This window comes from Pleurodeles waltl, chromosome 12, assembly GCF_031143425.1.
Source record: "Pleurodeles waltl isolate 20211129_DDA chromosome 12, aPleWal1.hap1.20221129, whole genome shotgun sequence".
NCBI lineage: Eukaryota > Metazoa > Chordata > Amphibia > Caudata > Salamandridae > Pleurodeles > Pleurodeles waltl.
This window is the reverse complement of record NC_090451.1, coordinates 567,028,605-567,046,338: the sequence shown is the minus strand read 5'-3', so window position 1 is coordinate 567,046,338 and position 17,734 is coordinate 567,028,605. Positions and strand designations below refer to the sequence as shown.

Genomic DNA, 17,734 nt, shown 5'->3' with positions numbered 1-17,734 from the left:
AGCCTGGAAAGAATCCGTGGCTAGTCACTGGAATCTTCAGTTGGGCAAAGTCAGGAACATTTGTCTGAACTTGTTACAGGTAAGGTTTTCACTTCCCCACCTCCCCCATATTAGTGAACCATGTAAAAAACACCTCCACCCAGCTTTACCAAAACAAATCCTCATACACTGCCACGTCGAAATTCCCCTCTGGTTGGAAAGCCCAAAGCCACTTTAAAAGTGTTCAAAAGACATAAGAAAAACATAGAGGAAAGTAAAAATAATGGGAGACAAAATGGAAAGCTGTAAAACCTTTGATCAACATTCTATATAAAACTTTATTTATACATTTTATATATACCTTTAGCATTGCACTTAGCTTATTTGCCTATATACCCGACAGAATTCCGTCGCTTATAAATATGAACAGCTATTTTATAGATATACAGTTTCTGTAGTACATAATCCATGTGGCATCGGCGTACACGGTCAACAGCAGTGGGTAATGTTTTTGCTTGAATAGCCCTTTTCTTTCCAATCTTCACCAAATGGCCATTATATTGATTGTCATTGACGTGCCATTTAAAATAAGTATGTAGTCGTTTTTTATGCTCTCTTTCAGCGAGGAGGAAAGAAATCACACCATTTGCTTTTTATGTTCACCTTCACAGGACCAGAGTTTCAGACCTGAACTTCGCTTGATTTGGTCAGGCCCAGTGCCTCTGCCATAGCATCACTGACACCACGTTTCAGAGTTCTTCTTACTGCAGAAGATTAGAAAAACATTTTAGAAAATACACTTTAGATTCTCATCACTGCAACACAAAATGCTTTATGGAAGGACAACCTTCTCGCAGCCACAATTAACGTTTTTAAAGCAAAATTAAGTGAATTTGTACTAGGAATGGCAATGGTTGGTACAATGATTTTGATTCACACATTTAATATAAAGAGTTGAAATGACTCATAGAGAGAAAAAACGGGATCAGGAAGAAGTGATATTTCCATTTTCAGTACGTACTTCCTTGCAACTAAAAAGAAAACGTTAGTTAGACAGCTCCTCTATCATACCTCAAATATGGGAAGTAATGACCAAATGTGATTGTATGAATCTGTCAAAGTCTTAAAAAACAAGAGAGGCCAGGTGCTAAAAATGGTTGGACGATGTACATGAACCTGGCTATTTTCCTCATGCTGTCCATCTGACTCATCTATGGAAATTTACCTCCTGCTACAAAAAGAACATGTGGTCGTCACTGTGTGGGGGATACACGTACACTTCCGATATCATGGTGAAGCCCGTGGTCGGTAAGAATCAAAGGTAATATTTTAAGTAAATGTCTTTATGTCTCGCCTCTGACAGCGCATGCTCTGCATACTCTCTCGCTTGCAGGGGGCAATACTGTTAACAACAAGAGGCTTGCACCTCCCCATTGCTTAACATTCGTTGGGTTTTCTGTCACCCTTATTTGCAGCATTTTAAATGATCACTGTATGTGGGCTTCACTCTCTCTTCTTTCGGGGTGGAGCACAGACAAAGTACTAATTAATTCAGCTTGATTGTTGTCCTGGTGCTGATGGTGCTGTAACTGAGGCACTACTTTGTTTTCTTTCCTGTCTTCCTTGTTTAACCTATTGACATGTCTAGCTATACCAGATACACTTCAAGAAAGCCCTTTCCTCCTTTGAAATAGTTGTTTGCTGTGACAACAGATGTTATCTGCTTTTATTTTTACAAAAGATATCTGCTTTCAAATATATTTTCGCTAAGTAACGGACATGGGTACAATAAATATTTTTTATGGAATAGGATATTTTGTTACCTCATATTTTTTTCCTTTTCACACAGGGGGAAATTAACTGCTCAGAATCACAAGGGAATTGTGCAGAGACCTAGCAGACATTGGCAAAGCCAATAGGCCTCAACTTTGAGACTACTGGTTCTGCCATTGCCTTTTGTTCATGCTGTACAGCATTGGCATTGCCGAATTTGGCAATGGTTTCTAGCCATGCTAATTAGCAATGTGGCTAAAATATTAATACAAAAAAAGGAGTGATGCATCCAGTGCTAATGCATTTAAAAAAAAAAGAATAAAAAAAAAGAGCACTCTAGCCCTGGCTGCATCATAGCGCTTTTAAAAATTAGTTTTAGCCACACTGCAAAGCAGCCATGCTGCTGTACACCACTGCTACAAAACATTGCCAAAGTTGATACCTCTCATAGGCGAGACCCACTGACTTTACCAACGCTTGTTTATGTGAGCACTTATCTTATTTCAGCACTTAACACTGATAATTTCATCATCGACGATGTCCTTCAAATCACAAAAAAAGGGAGACACTGCATTTTTTTTTATCTTTAACTTGGCTGTGGTATTCAACTTCACACATCACTAAGCACTCCTTTATCACTCTTTCTCGCTGATACTACTTCAACCACTCGGTGCTATAATGGACCTTCTGAATCCTCTCCTGGAGGCAGAAATGTATTCATATTTCTTTGTTTGTCTTTAGTATGTAGCCCAGATCTAGCTTCATGGGCAGTGGAGCGCTTTACAGGTAGAAATAAACAAAATTAAGAGAAAGCACAGAACCTGGGAGCAGACAAAATGGTATTCTGTTATAGTGTGAAACTGAGGTGTTCATGGAGACGACTAGTGTCTTCCAGTTAGGTCTTACAGGTTAGATTCCGAATAGGTGAGTTTTCAGGTACCTTGTAGATAACTGTAGGTTGTTATTAATCCACAGTTCCTCAGGCAGACTGTTGCAGAGTTTCGGGGCCAGAAATGAGACAGCCTGCTCCAGTGTCGTGGACTTTTTTTTATTTTGGGGATTTCCAGCATCAGTCGTGATTTGTTTCTCCTGCATCTGTTCTCTCTGGTTGCCATGAGTTGCTATTTCAAGACATGTAGTCCTAGGTGTATAGCTTTATGTGTGATATCCCTCCTTCCCATGACCTCTGTGACCTGCAGCATCACACTGTAATGTATGCCCTCAACAAACACATTACAACTATAAATGGAACAATGGAGTGTCCTGCTTGGCAATCACAACGTCGATATTTATCAGTACATATTTGTTACTCCATTTTAATCTGTTCCAGCTACTAAATTCTTGTCTTGAGCTGAAACAAACATGGATATCTGAAGTGTAGCTGAAGATAAATCCGATTAAAACTGCGTGTGTACTTCTCTACAGAGGACATTACTGCCCAATGCCATGTCATGACTCATGGCCCTAGACAGCCTATCGTTCATATGTGAAGCTAACCCAAAAATAATTTGACAATGACTCCCAGTTCTTCTTTAAATTCCACAAGACTAAACTGCCACAAAAAGCTTGGTGCTAGTTGACCCTTCTGGTAGCAGCTTACGCGAAATTAAGTCATGCATTCCTAGTACCATCTCTCACAGTGACAGTGGCAATGCACTACTTGGTGGCTTAAATATCACCATTGTGAAGCACCTTCAAGACAGTAAGATCTCAAACCTAAATAGAAGTAACCATATTTCTTCCACTCTGAGGGAATTACACCGTTCGTACCGTATTAGTTACATGGAAACACCTCAAAGTGGACTATCTACTTCCAGGGCGTGCTAGCTATTCAGACATAACTCAAAGAACAAAATATTTCACTTAGACCTTCAGGCTAGCTACCCTCACATCAGGTTTTCACCCTTTGTTTCGACAGTTTAAGGAGGGAAGGAAAACTTGTCTCTTTCTAAAGCAACTGCGCCAACGGAAGTAATTCTGAAGCGCTTTAATAGACATATTGTAGCATTAGTAATATGTTACCCTAACCTTCACACTGCCCCCTTCGTGATATACATACGTTTCGTGGGGATTTTGTGAATATATAGCGTTGGTTGGCACCCAGCACCAAATACATGCTGTAGAAATAAATGCCATGAATAAAAAAAATATTAAAATACATTTCAACCTAATCCAACCCCCTCTACCTTTGGAAATGGATTACCTTCCACATTAGACTGGGATGTGATGACATACTTATGGAGGCTGAGCTAGGTCATTCCAGAGTGGGAAGTTCATCATCTCCAAAGATTTGCTAGCAACTTTCCTTGCATTGCATGTTTTTTTCTCATAGCACAGGAAGTGTCACCTACTCTGTCTTCTCACTACTCCCAAACAGCTTACAGGACTAGGACTTCCATGTTGGGGATGGCCCTTTCTGTGGTGTCATCCCCAATCTTTTTGCCTTCACTCTCCTGTTTTCTGAACAAGTTTTGGTTGGCTTTTACGACTCTGTGAACTTTATCACCGCTAAGCAGTGCTAAAGTGCTTGTGCTCTCATCGAACTGCTGCATGTAAGTCCCTAGTTAAGTGGAACTACCTGTACCCAGGGCCTGTATATTGAATGCTACTAGTGGGTATGTAGCACTGATTGTGCAACTCATTTAAGGAGCCCTTTAAATATGTCTCGGCCCTGCCATTGCAACCTGTGTGTGCAGTTTCAAAATGCCATTTTGACCTGGCAAAATAAACCTCCTGCCATGCCAGACCTTCCTTTTTAATACATATGTCACCCCTAGGGTAGGTCCTGGGCAGGCCAGAAGGCAGGGTGCAATGTATTTAAAAAAGCAGGAAATGTACTTTTAACTTTTACATGTCCTGGTAGTAAAAAAAAGTCTTACATTTGTTTTTCACTACTGCAAAGCTTCCTCTCCCATAGGATAACGGATTACAATATTACATTTAATAAATGATAACTTTCAAGTGGGAACAGGTGGGAAGGGCGAGTTTGGTGTCTAAAGAATTGTCATTTCAAACCTTTTTTAATGGTGAAGTCAGATTTAAAAACATAATTCCTAAAATGCCTTTTTCGAAAAATTGCATTTTCTTGTCCCAACCATTTAGTGCTGCAGTCTGTATCCTGGCACACATGAGTTCGTGTAGCTGGCAGTTGGTCTCTGTGTACTGTTCCCAGACAGTGAGACAAAGGGGGAATAGTTTTTGGCAGGATGAGGAACTGTCCCCTACCACTCTTGGACATCACAAATGCTCTGTCTCAGCATATTCACAAAAGGTTCCACACTAGTCATTTGTACCCCCAGGCAAGCTGGGGCCAGGGCAGGGAGGCAGGAAATTCTAAACAACTCTGGGGGTTGAAACCTGCAGAACCTTCTCCTATATCAAAGCTGGCACAAAGTATAAGTATTGGATGCTCAGACCAAACTCTTCATTACACCTCTGGACCTGTGGAAGACTCAGAAGTACTGTTGTGCTACTCTGCTGCCTGAGTAAAAAGAACGGGACCTGCATCTTGAACCCAGGATCATCAGAGTGACTCCAAGAGCTAAGTGGCTGGTCTCCTGATTACAGCCGCAGGGACAGAAAAGTCCCTAACCACCTTGAACACTAAACCTGGATTCTCCCTGTTGTGTCTATCCCCATCAAGTGGAGCTACCCCAGACCTCAACCCATGGAAGCGGGCCTGAAGGTACTCTGTCAACCCAGCTATAGTCTTGTGGGCAGAACCAACGCAGCGCAATGCATCTCCATCTAAGAACAACCGCTGTGCAATGCATCCCAGATGCAGGAACCTGAAGCTCCTCTAAACCACTACATTACAATGCAGGACTTCGCATAGCAGCCCCTCGGAACCGCCGCAGCACAACTGATACTTGATGTAGGACTCTGCATCACATACTGCAGCTCCTCTGAACCGCTGCAGCGCAACGCATCCCCAACATGGGATCTTGCAATGCTTTGCCACCAGGGTTTGAGGTACTTTGTTCAGCAGGTCTACCTTGTTCCCTGTATCCAACTCACACTCCATCACAGCTGGCCTGAACTTGTGACTTTCCTGGTCTGGTGCAATCAGATAAGCACAGTTAGGCACTATTTTTAAATAAATCTTTAAAAGTACGTATCTCTGAACCTACTGATTGGATTTTTGTTGGTTTAGGCTCAATTATTTTATTAAATTGTACTCCAATTTTCTAAATTGGTGTGGCATTTTTCTTGTGGTGTGTTTTGAATTTATTACTGTTTGAAGTGCTGCGTAAATACTTTACATACTGCATCTACGTTAATCCTGTGCCGGGCTACCAGAAGGATAAGCACAGGTTAATTTGGTGTTCTTTGTGAATTCACCCTGTCAAGAATTGTGGTTGCTGCTTGAGTAGAGTTTCAGCCCTCTCAACCAGTAACCTAATTTCCTAAAAGTGGGAATGCCGTTTTCCAAAAAACTAAGAAGTACTTATTAGACGGTGCCACCTGGCTGCACTCTGTGCAGTTTAGTGCATGGTGTTGTTACACATTCCTCTAATGTCTACAATTCCCCCTCTGGATCTCCAACTGTATTATCGTTTCACCTGCTTCAAAAGACGTCGCAGCTGACGTGTTTACTGCTTATCCAACACAGACTTCTCTGCTATTCCGTACCAACACTGTTGACAAGTGAGGTAAATGCCCATAGTGAGGTAACAGTGCAAAGCATTTGCAGCTTGTGTTTTTGTTACTGAGTTCTCCAGGTGCATAAATACTGGGAAGTTATTTGACCTGTGGGTGTGGGAAACCAAAACCACTGTGTAGGTATTTGTGTGAAACCTTACTGTGCTGGAGGAAACGTGCAAGAATCTGAAGACTACAAATAAGAGCTCTGGCAAAGGGAACATGGAATTTATTTAGGAAGACAGTTTCCCAAGGAAGTAACACTGAATCACATGAAGCTATTGTTATATTCCATATTCGGGTTCTTAGAATGTGTGAGCGTGAGAATGGTAGTGAGAGAATGTGGGAGCGTGAGGTAGAACCTGGGAGCGTGAATGCGAACGAGAAGGCAACGGTTGCAGAGGGAGGCGGAGGTCGGATGCTTCTTCTGAGAAAGAACTGACTATTTTCTACAATAAACTCATCCACGTTAGCCATGCGATTTGATTTCTGTCTTAACTTCGTACTTTGTTACACTGGCGACAAAGGGCTTTCCCACGCGCATTTCAAGAAGCATCCTGACAGAAATGATCAGCAAAAAAAAAGGGAAAGAAAACGGACTTTCTGCTGGACTTGATCGATGTAACTGTGAGTTGCGCATTATTCCTATTTTCTCCAGCCTCTCTGAGCAAATATTCCGTCTTTTTCGTTTGTCCGTCCTCCCATTCCTGCTTCTGCCTCGAGCGCTGGTGGCGCTCTCGTGCCTTCGGTTGCCAGGACAACCGAGCGGCTTTCTGTAACTTCACTTGTAGATTTCAACGCAACGGCCCAAGCTGTTACCAAGACAACTACACTCTGATGCCATGTTATTTCAGTGTCTACAGCTTTAGCATTCTTCGTTGCTAAGTTGGCTTTGTATTTCTACTTGCTGATCTACAGCAGCCTTTCTTATCACAACACTTCATCTACGTTTGACATGCAAGCCAGCCAGTTTAATTTCAGCGTCCGCTGTTATTTTGTTGCCTCTTCAACTGCGACTGGTACACAGAATTGACATTCAACGTATACAATACTTACAACCACAAACTCTGTGCCTGGCAAAAGGTCATCCTTTGCATCTGACACACAGCATTTTACTGCATCATAGCACTACATCACTGCTGCACTTATTTTTTTCCTTTCTTTTCTTCTTCTTTTCTTTCTTTCCCATCATACATTAGTTACAATATATTTTTTTGTTAACTCTGCACAATGCAGAAAGTTGCTGCTCCTCCTTTTTTCCTCTCCACTCCTGGAGATCCTCCAATCAAATGGAGCAAGTGGAAGAGAGTATTAGAAAGGTATGCTAGAGTTTGTGGTACTTCACTAAGTACCGAAAGGAGGACTGCTTTACTACTTCACTGCCTATGTACGGAACGCCAAGAGGTTTTTGACCATCTCCCTGATATTCCTGACTCGGACTCCATTACTCTTAATGAGTATGAAATTTGTATTAAAAAATTAGACTTACATTATTTACCAAAAATCAGCATGATCTTGGAGAGGTACTATTTCGGTAGAAGGTTACAAATTGAAGGAGAAACAGTTGAGAACTACTTAACCGATTTGAGACATTTAGCCTCCTCATGCAAGTTTGGCTCTACCTTAGATGAACACATTTGTGATCAATTCATGCTAGGATGCTGAATTGACAAAGTATGTGATGAGCTATGGTTGTTAGATGACCCACATTTAGATGAGGTCATTCTCCTTGCAAAAAGAATTGAACACTCCTTAAAGTGCGTTGAGGTCATTAAGAAACAAGAGTCCAAGAAGGTGTCTGTAGTGGTAAAAAGACAAACTTAACTCCTCTCAAAGTTCTACCAACAAGAAGAGATGCTTTAGATGTGGTAAAGAAGGACATCTTGCCAATGATAAGTCGTGTACTGCTTCTAAAAGCTATTGCTCACATTGCAAGAAGAAGGGAGATTTCTCTGCGGTATGCAACCAACGAAAGTTTAAAAAGTCAGTCAACTCCATTGATAATCACAGTGATGAGACTCAGGTGCTTGTTGACTTTCAGTGTGGTCAAATTGTTTTACAAATCTCCAACTGCAAAGTTAAGGGTCCTGTGGATTATGTATGGGTAGAAGGGGCAAAGACCTTAATGCTTTTTTACTCTGGCACCAAAATCACAATAATATCCAATCAATTTTTTCTGGAACACCAAAAGGAGAAGGTTCAAATATCCAAGCCTGACATCAGACCATGTGCTTATGACAGAGAACCCATAGAACTACATGGCTACTTCCTAGGTTTACTTGAATATAGTCAGCGCTTTGCTACTGGCAAGATTTATGTTTCAAAAAAAGGAGATAGCATAATTAGTTGGTGGCATCAAAGAGATTTGGGGGTGATGCTGGACCCCAATAGTTCTCCTCCCATCAGTCTTAGGAAACAGCGATGAATTAAAGAAGTAAACAACACAGGAATAAACATGTCTACTCTTTATCAAGACTTTAGAAATCTATTTAGCGATAAGATAGGGTGCATACGAAGTTATTCACACAAAATTAAATTGCTTCCTGGTTCCGTTTCTTTTTGCAGCAAGGTTCAGAGTGTACCTTTTTCTATAAGGTATGATTTTCAAACTGAACTGATGAAGCTAAAGGAACAAGGAATAATCGAAGAAGTGGAGGGCACAGAATGGTTGTCTCCTATTTTTATTGCAAGGAAAACTAATGGACAGATTAGGCTTTGCGTGGATCTCGGAAAGCTCAACAAGTGTGTTGTTGTGGATAGGTATCCTCTCCCTAAAATTTCCGAGTTGCTGTCTACTGTCTCAGGAGCTAAGTTTTTTTCTACAATTGATCTCACGTCGGCTTATCACCAAGTCAAACTAGATGAATCATGTAGGAACTACACGGCCTTTATTACTCCGTATGGCACCTTCAGATTTGTACGATTGAAATACGGAAGCGGCAGAAATCAGCCCAAAAGGCAAAGGTTGATGGAGCGTGCATATTACCTGCAGGGTCACTGGAAATTTCCTCTACTAACCAGAGCCATCGGAACGCACTGACTGTGTGATTGCCACTGTTCGTAGTACGGTGCAGGGGCAAAGGTACTCCCTCACACACCCATGCAAATGAAGAACTCCCACTTGTGATTACGCAATCACAAATACCAAAGGGGCTGGATAAAGGTTGGTGGCACCTTCTGTGATACACAAGTGCCTAGAGAACAAATGTGGATGCAAACGCCTGGTGCGCCCCTGCACCCCTTCCATAACACGGCCCCAAACTTTCCAAACAGCACCTTGATTAAATGAATGGAATATTCAAATACTGTTGTAGATGCACTGTACCTTATTTATAAGGAGGAACAGCTTAATAGTGTAGGTGCACTTTGATAGAAGAAAGCATTCCCATTCAAATATAAGCACACATGTTTTCTGCTATTCTTTTAAAGATGCAGAGATGGACAGGAGACATCAGAAAAAGACGTTTGAAATGGAATGACCAAAACAGGAAAAATCGTTCCTTAAATCTATATTAGCTAGCTAATTACCCAACATTGTATTCTATGATTCCTGTTGGATCTATCATCCTTAGGGTAGTCTTCCCCTAAACATTTTTCCTTACTCATCCAATTTTGCTGATCTCGTTTTTGCTGGCTTTAGAACTCTGTGCACTGTAATACTGCTGACAAGGGCTAATGTTCCTGCGCTCGCTCCCTAAAACATGGTAACATTGGCTTTCACCCAAATGTCACAATTAATGTACTTATAAGTCCCTAGCAAAGTGGTACTGCATGTACCCAGGGCCTGTAAATGAAGGCTACTATTGGGCCCGCAGCATGGATTGTGCAACGCACTTAAGCAGCCATTTCAAACATATCTCAGGCCTGCCATTGCAGCCTGTGTGCAGGTTTAAACTACCATTTCGACCTGGCACAATAAACCTTTTGCTAGACCCATACCTTCCTTTTTAATACACATAAGTCCCCCTAGAGTAGGCCTCAAACAGCTCATAGGGCAGGGTGCAGTATATTTAAAAAGCTGGACATGTACTTTTAACTTCTACATGTCCTGGTAGTAAAAAACTAAAATTTGTTTTCTACTACTGCATGGCATGAATCTCCTATAGGATAACATTGTATTATCTTGTTACATTTAATAAGTGATGAATTTCATTTGGGAACAGGTAGAACATCGAGTCAGGTGTCTACAGAATTGTAATTTAAAATCTTCTTGAATGGTAAAGTCAGATTTGATGTCACTATTAGGAAAAAGTCACTTTTAGAAAATACACATTTTCTTGTCCCAGCCATTTGATGCCTGCAGCCCATATCCTGAGTCACCTAACTAGGTGTAGCTTGCACGTCAATGCCTCAGCCTCAACACACTCACAAAGGGTTTGCCACCGGTCTTTTGTGCCCTCAGATATTCTGGGGCCTGGGTAGGGAAGAAGGAAATTCCAATCAACCCTAGGGATGGAAACCTTCAGAACCTGCAGCACTGCCTGTGCCACCCATTTAAGAAGTCATTTCAAACATGTCTCATACCTACTATTGCAGCCTATGTGTGCATTGGTAAGCTGCCACTGACCTGGCAAAATAAACCTTTTGCCAGGTGCAAATCTTCCCGTTTAATACATATAGGTCACCCTTAGGACAAGCCCTAAACAGTGGCTAGGGCAGGGTGAAGTGTATTTAAAAGGTTGGACATGAACGTTTAACTTCAATATGTCCTTGTAATGAAAAAAGCCTCAAATTAGTTTTTTCGCTACCTGCCTCTCTCATATGATAACACCGGGTTACCTTATTACATTTAATAAGTAATAACCTACAATTGAGACCAGGTAGGAATATCCATTCTGGTGTCTAAAGAATTGCTATTTAAAACCCTCTGTAATGGTAAAGTCGGATTTTAAGTCACAATTCTGAAAATGCACTTTTACAAATTTGGTATTTTCTTGTCCCATCCATATGGTGCCTATATTCTGGGTCACGACACTAGAGTGTAGCTTGCAGCTGGTCTTTGCGTATTGCTCTCAGATAGTGAGGCAAGGGGGGATAGTTGTTGGCAGGATGGGCCACCTCTTTACTTGATAGTTGAATACACCTGTCACCTACCACACTTGCACACCACGAAGCCTCTGCCTCAGTACACTCACAAAGTGTTTGATACTAGTCCTTCATGCCCCCATATGAGCCCCAGTGGAGGAAGGCAGGAAATTCCAAACACCTGTGGGGATTGAAACCTCCACAATGTTTGCCCACTTCTAATCTGGCACCAAGTATAAATATTGGGCCCTCAGATCAAACTCTTCAGTACACCTTTGGACCTGTGGAAGACTCAGAATGTCTGCTGTGCTGCTCTGCTGCAAGAAGGACATCTACTCTGCTGTACTGCTGTCTGAGTGACAAGGACTGAACCTGCATCTTGTACCCAGGACCACCAGAGTGATGCAAGGGCAAGTTAGCGGACCTCCTGATCAAAGCCTCAACTACTTGGTCCAACCCATCATCTAGACTCTGTCTGCTGCGAGTCTTGCTTCCCCAAGTGGTGCCACCCCAGTCTGGGACACCTGGAATTGGGTCTGAAGGTGTTCTGCCAGACCAGTTTCATACTTTTGTGAATGACCTTTGCAGTGCAACGAATGAACTCACACCTCCACATCGGAACCACTGCTGTGCGATACATCTCCGACTCAGGACTTCGCATTGCAGCCTGCAGTCTCTGAGAACCGCTGTTGCACGACGCATCCCCAATGCAGGACCTTGCATCGCAGCCCGCAGCCTCTCAGAACTGATGCTGCATGATGCATCGCTGATGCAAGACTTTGCATCGTAAGTCAACATCGACAGCATCCTTGTCAAAGGCTTCATCAGAATGCCACTGAGCAATGTATCTTCGTTGCAGGAACTCTCAGCACTGCCTGCAACTAATTGAAACCACTGCTGCGCAACGCATCATCAATGTAGGATTTCGCAACAGTCCGCAACCAGGATTTAAGGTATTTTGTTCAGAGCCTGACTTGATTCCTGTATCCAGCCCGTGCTCCATTGCGGTTGGCCTGAATTGTGACTTTGTCCTGCTGCGGCACGACCAGATAACCACAGTTGGCACTTCGTGGTTCTAGGCACTATTTTTAACTAAATCTTTAAAATTGTATATCTCTGGTTCTATGATTGATGTAACTGTATTTTTTTGAATTGATATGGGATTTTTCTTGTGTTGGGTTTTCACTTTACTAGTGTTTAACACGCTGCATAAATACGTTACACATTGCCTCTAAGTTAAGCCTGACTGCTTTGTGCCAAGCTATCAGAGGGTTAAGCTCAGGCTAATTAGGGGGTTGCCTGTGTTTTACCCTGAGAAGAATTGTGGACTTGTGGTTTTCTGGCTGGATAGGTCCTCACCCCCCTCAACCAGTAACTTAATTTCCTACATACCCCAATACTTAATGTTTGATATCTGATGTGTTTTGCCTTCAAACGTTAGCATTTTTCAAAATCTGTGGGACGTGTGCCAATTAACTCTTTCTATTTAAGTGATGTTCAGTCTTTCAATTGACAAATGTTTCTCTCAGAGTGCAATCATTATACTGATTGATTACATCCAAAAGGATTACAAGAAAATACATTTGGTGATTTCAACTCGTTAGCTATTTAGTGTGACCTCTGATATTGTGATGTGCTTTTGAGAAGGAACTCCAGCGTATGCTCCCATGACTGTGGATTACCATCCTGTGGGAATTCAGTTGAGGAGACCTCATCCAACTGTAATGAACAGCAAACTGGGCTTCACAAATTCAGACCAGGCTAGCCCGTGAAATAGTTAATTTTCTGTGCAGCCTTGAAAATCACAAGTTAAGATCTCAATATGTGCTCCCCATCCTGACAGCTGCAGAGAAACTGCCTTGGAACTCTATACCCTCTCCACGTGAGGCTTCCCCCTGCTGTCTCCTGAGCAAGCACATCGGAGACACCAGACTGCAGGCAAGTTACGACCTGTCCAAGAGGGCTGACCCACTTCTTACTGAGTCTCCATAACCCCCCCTGGAGCTTAAGCAGATGTCCCTTACCTGCAGTGTGTTCCACCAGCAACAGTCCTCTCTGAGGGCAGCACACTGCCTTTGTGGTTCTGACCTAGTCAAGAGTTCAGGATTTGGTGACAGAGACATCTCAGGTCTGCCAGTACTTTTAACTCTCTAATGTCGCAACCCTAAACAAGAAAAGAAAGACAGTCCTGCCACTCATCTCAGAACTTGAGACTGAGAGCGGGTGCTCTGTCTAACATTGAGAACGAATGATAGGGGCTACTGGTCACTTCCCCCTCATCTGGTGAAAGAGTTTGAGCCAAAAATCACTGATGCAAGCGGCAACAACTACAGTTTATCTAGGGAATGACAGCCTGTCTTGATCCTGCATTTTAATTAGGAAATCATTCTCTGTTGAAGTTTTTTAGAATCCTACTGCTTTTGACTCAAGATCCCAAACAACAATTCATCTGGACAGTCACTACTACAATTAATCAAATCTGCTTGAAACTAACTTTGAAGATTTCTTATCCTGCAAGCTTATACAAATATGCCTGGAAGAATTTTAAACACAACTTCCTTAGAGAATTCTCTGAAACTTGAACTGCTGGCCAATTGCACATGGAAAAGGACCCCTCAAAACCAACCTACTTTTCTCTCCTCACACAGGCTTCTGGAAAGATCACTAGCATCCCATAAGATAGAAAGCTGAAGGTCTCCCCTTTGTCTCACTTTGGCGGAAACCTCTCTAACACCATCTTTAATAATGGCACACTAATGTTATGAGTGGATGATGAGAACCTGGCCATGCGGAACCCTCTCTTTCAATCCTTCAACCCTCCTTCAGCTTCTACCATATTGCCTCCTCCAGATATCCCTTTATCAATCGGTTCCACCCTAGCTTCCACCAGAACTGATCCTTTACTTAGGTTGTCATCATCAAGACCCTCCACCGCTTGAGTCACAACCTTTTCCAGTCCACTCTTCCCATCCTTCCCACTTATCTCGATTTGTGAACACACCCCCAATCAAGTGCCTGATTAACTAAGTTCCTTCACTTACTACGGCCCTCATCTCCTCACTCTCTCCCCCTTCCCAGCATTCCCCCTAAAACCATCACCTTCTAGTGAACTATACCTTCTCCAGTGTCTTTCACTTCAGACCCATTCTCTCCCCAAAACCTACAAACTTCAAGTCCTCCCCACCCAGTCTCCTCTGTCCCACTCAATCACTCCCCTCACCCTCTTCTACACTATACCACTTCTAGACTTTGGCACTCCAGACTCAGTCCCCCACTCCCACAACCTAACCACTTCATGATTATACCTCTCCCTACCTCCTACCACTGATTTATGCCCCTCTAACTCGCACAGACATTTTCCCAGAGTCTAACTTCCTATCTTCAAACTCCTCCAATTTCTGCTCCCTTCTTCCCTCTGATACCCTGCAGTGTTCTCCTTATGCTAGTGCAACATACTACTTCCATTGCTTATTAGGTTAATCAAAGTGACATCTGCTACAGTCATCTCTAAGATGGTTAGGGCTTTCCATTACCTACTACAGAAAATAGCGTTACAAACCCAAACCCCCCCTCAAAAAAAATACACTTGTCATCCTTTGACTGAGGAAACAGAAGCCCTACCAAACATAGGCAGCCAATTATGCACATTATCCAGATTAAAAAGTGACTTGCATTCCATCCTCAAACCCAATCATCGGTCACAGAAGAACAGTCAATGCGAAAAAAAACCTCTCAGGCTTCAATCATGATCTCTACCTTAAGAGAACCCAACCTTCCCTCAACAACACTGAACTCAATTTTCTTGTTGCTAGTTGTAATTTCTCTGATTTACATGAAAATCAGGTAACCACCCACTGCAACTGAATGCTGGTGACTGATCAAACCTCAACCAATGATGGACACTCCATCATGCTTAATCAAAGAACTCCCCTTCCTTCAACCAAGATGAAGCAGAATGGCAATTTCAAATCTATAACAATCAAAGATCTCCAGGATCATCATCGCTCACTATTTGCCACAATGCAAGTTGCACATCTACCAATCAGCAGTCAAGCACTGTTGGAAATCTCCACTACCTCTGTAACTTTGGCCTGAGTTCGTAATTCTGACAGAAACATGGCTCAAGAACCTTCAAACAATACCTTAGACTTTTTTCTCCCACCACAATACTCAATTATAATGTACGATCAACAAGAAAGATCAATTTGTGGTTAGAAGTTATCCACAGGAACTTACTAGCCTGGAGAAAAATACCCAAGATTCTATCCCTCTGTCCCACCAACACCTTTCCAAGGGGATCTCAGCTCATAAGGCCCCATCTTTCAGATGATATGTCATCTATCACCCCCCAGGGTGAAAATAACACTTTCATAGAGGGATGCATAGAATTCATCATGTTACAATTAGGATCTCTGAAGTCATTATCTTCTTCAGCAATATCATCCCGCGCTGAGATGACCCCTATTTGATGATTTAGTCAACGTGCTTTCTTTCCACCTCGCCAACAACAACCTTGTACATTACTGTAAAAGTAATTCGCAGATTTAAAGTAGCATCCTAGGCCTGAACCTCTCAAAGATCTCAACACTCTCCACCAGGGACCCAAATTCCAGTGGATTGAACCATCTCCAGATTCCATTCAGTCTTGTCTTTGCTCAACAGAAAATCTCTGGCCAACTGAAAAAGAGGCAATGTGAGTCTTTGGCACAAAAAAAGACATCTCAGCTCTCACAAACAGGGATAGTTTGAATATTTCCTCATCCAACCTGCCGAAAGAGAAATTTACAGTACTGTTGACCTTAACAAATGTATGAAGGACCTGACTGAAAATTTCCCTCCACTGAAAAAGCAAAAAGAGGAGGCCAAAACCTTTTTTCCCATTGATTCTCTAAAGACCAGTACAGTGAACGAAAAGCAGTAAGAACACTTGCACGCCTGGAGACAGTCTCCCCGAGTACTTTGTTACAAATGAAGGCCCCATAAGTAGCTATAAATCGGATATTTTTAAAGCCAAGTTCGTACATATTTAGGTGATAAATACACCAGAATCTACAATAACTTCCTTGAATTTCAACCAAACTAACTGGAAACACAAGTGGACTTATTAAACACCTTGGTTATCTTTATTGCAGGAATCAACACAAAGCCTGACCATTTAAACAATCATACACTTGGAAAGAAACAGGGTTCAACAATCTGTAGTTGCTCACCAATAATAGAAAAACGAATTTTACTACAATGAGTTTGGACACATTAGTATCTTTGATCAAGAATATGAGCAATTGCAGTTATATATATGGTCAGGCCAGGTGTACGCGGGGCAGACAAAAAGGACGCGAGGGAGATTTTCGAGGGGGGCTTTGCAGGCTGGTCAGGCGGTTGATTCATTGTGTGACCAGCGGCTGGTGAAAAGTCTTAATGGTAATGTTCCAATGCGGAGCTGAAAGTACAGTTTCCTTTCCCTTGGCACCGTGATTATGTCCCAAAAAGCCTCATACTTGGATGTCTCTTTTAAGTTAACAAAGTCACAGGATAATGTAGTGTGAAGTGCAGCCCCTATATCTTCGTGATCTACCATTTGCCAATATAGTTACTTTACTTTAATTCCCTTTTCGAGGGAAAGACGGAGGTGGTTGGTGAATTCCAGAGTTCCCGAGTGAGTAGAGTGACCCCTTGATGTATTGTAGCCAGGGGATTCTGTGAAGATGATCAGCTTTTAAAATGACCTGCAGCGCATCAGTAAAGGTTTCAAGCTCTGGAGTAGACCAGAGACGCCGCCAGTACAGCAGAGGGTGTAGGCGGGCTTTATGACCGATGCGTTTTATGCCAAGATCCTTAAAATGGGGGAACAGTGGAGTGCTTGGCGGAAGGGACACAAGGTTTCTCAGGAAGTTGTTCTCTGCAATGGTTATCTCTTGGATTTTAGCATAACCCCATAGTTCGGCCCCATAAAGAGCTGAGGTCACAGCCTGGGCTTCGTATATCTGTATTGCTGGGCGAATTGGTTTAGTGTGTGAGAGGTGAAAGTTTTTTGATAGTACCCCTGTTGTTTGCTTTAGTTTTAAGGCTTGCTTTCCTATGTGTGATTTCCAAGACATGTTGTCAGTCAATGTTATACCCAGGTAGCTAAAAATGCCCACCTTATCAAGTGTGGTGCCCTCTAGTGTAAACTTCCCTCTAAAAGATCTATGGGGATTAAGGGTCATTAGTTTTGTTTTAGAGGCATTGATTTCAAGTCTCTGCGTTAAGCAGAATTTCTCAAAACACGTTAGGAGTTTCCTTAGTCCACTAGGGGTCTTGGATATCAAGAGAGTAT

The 17,734-nt window shown here is 42.3% G+C and overlaps 1 protein-coding gene across 1 annotated transcript in view; it reads right to left on the bottom strand.

Moving 5' to 3' along the window:
- Positions 1–288: 288 nt before the first annotated feature.
- LOC138268219 (FH1/FH2 domain-containing protein 1-like) overlaps positions 289–17,734 on the bottom strand; it is a 1,001,023-nt gene continuing 983,577 nt past the window's right edge. Inside the window, exon 23 of the mRNA XM_069217669.1 lies at positions 289–743. Within this exon, the coding sequence (XP_069073770.1) occupies positions 661–743 (83 nt within the window). The 3' untranslated portion in view covers positions 289–660. The remainder of the gene's footprint in view (positions 744–17,734) is intronic.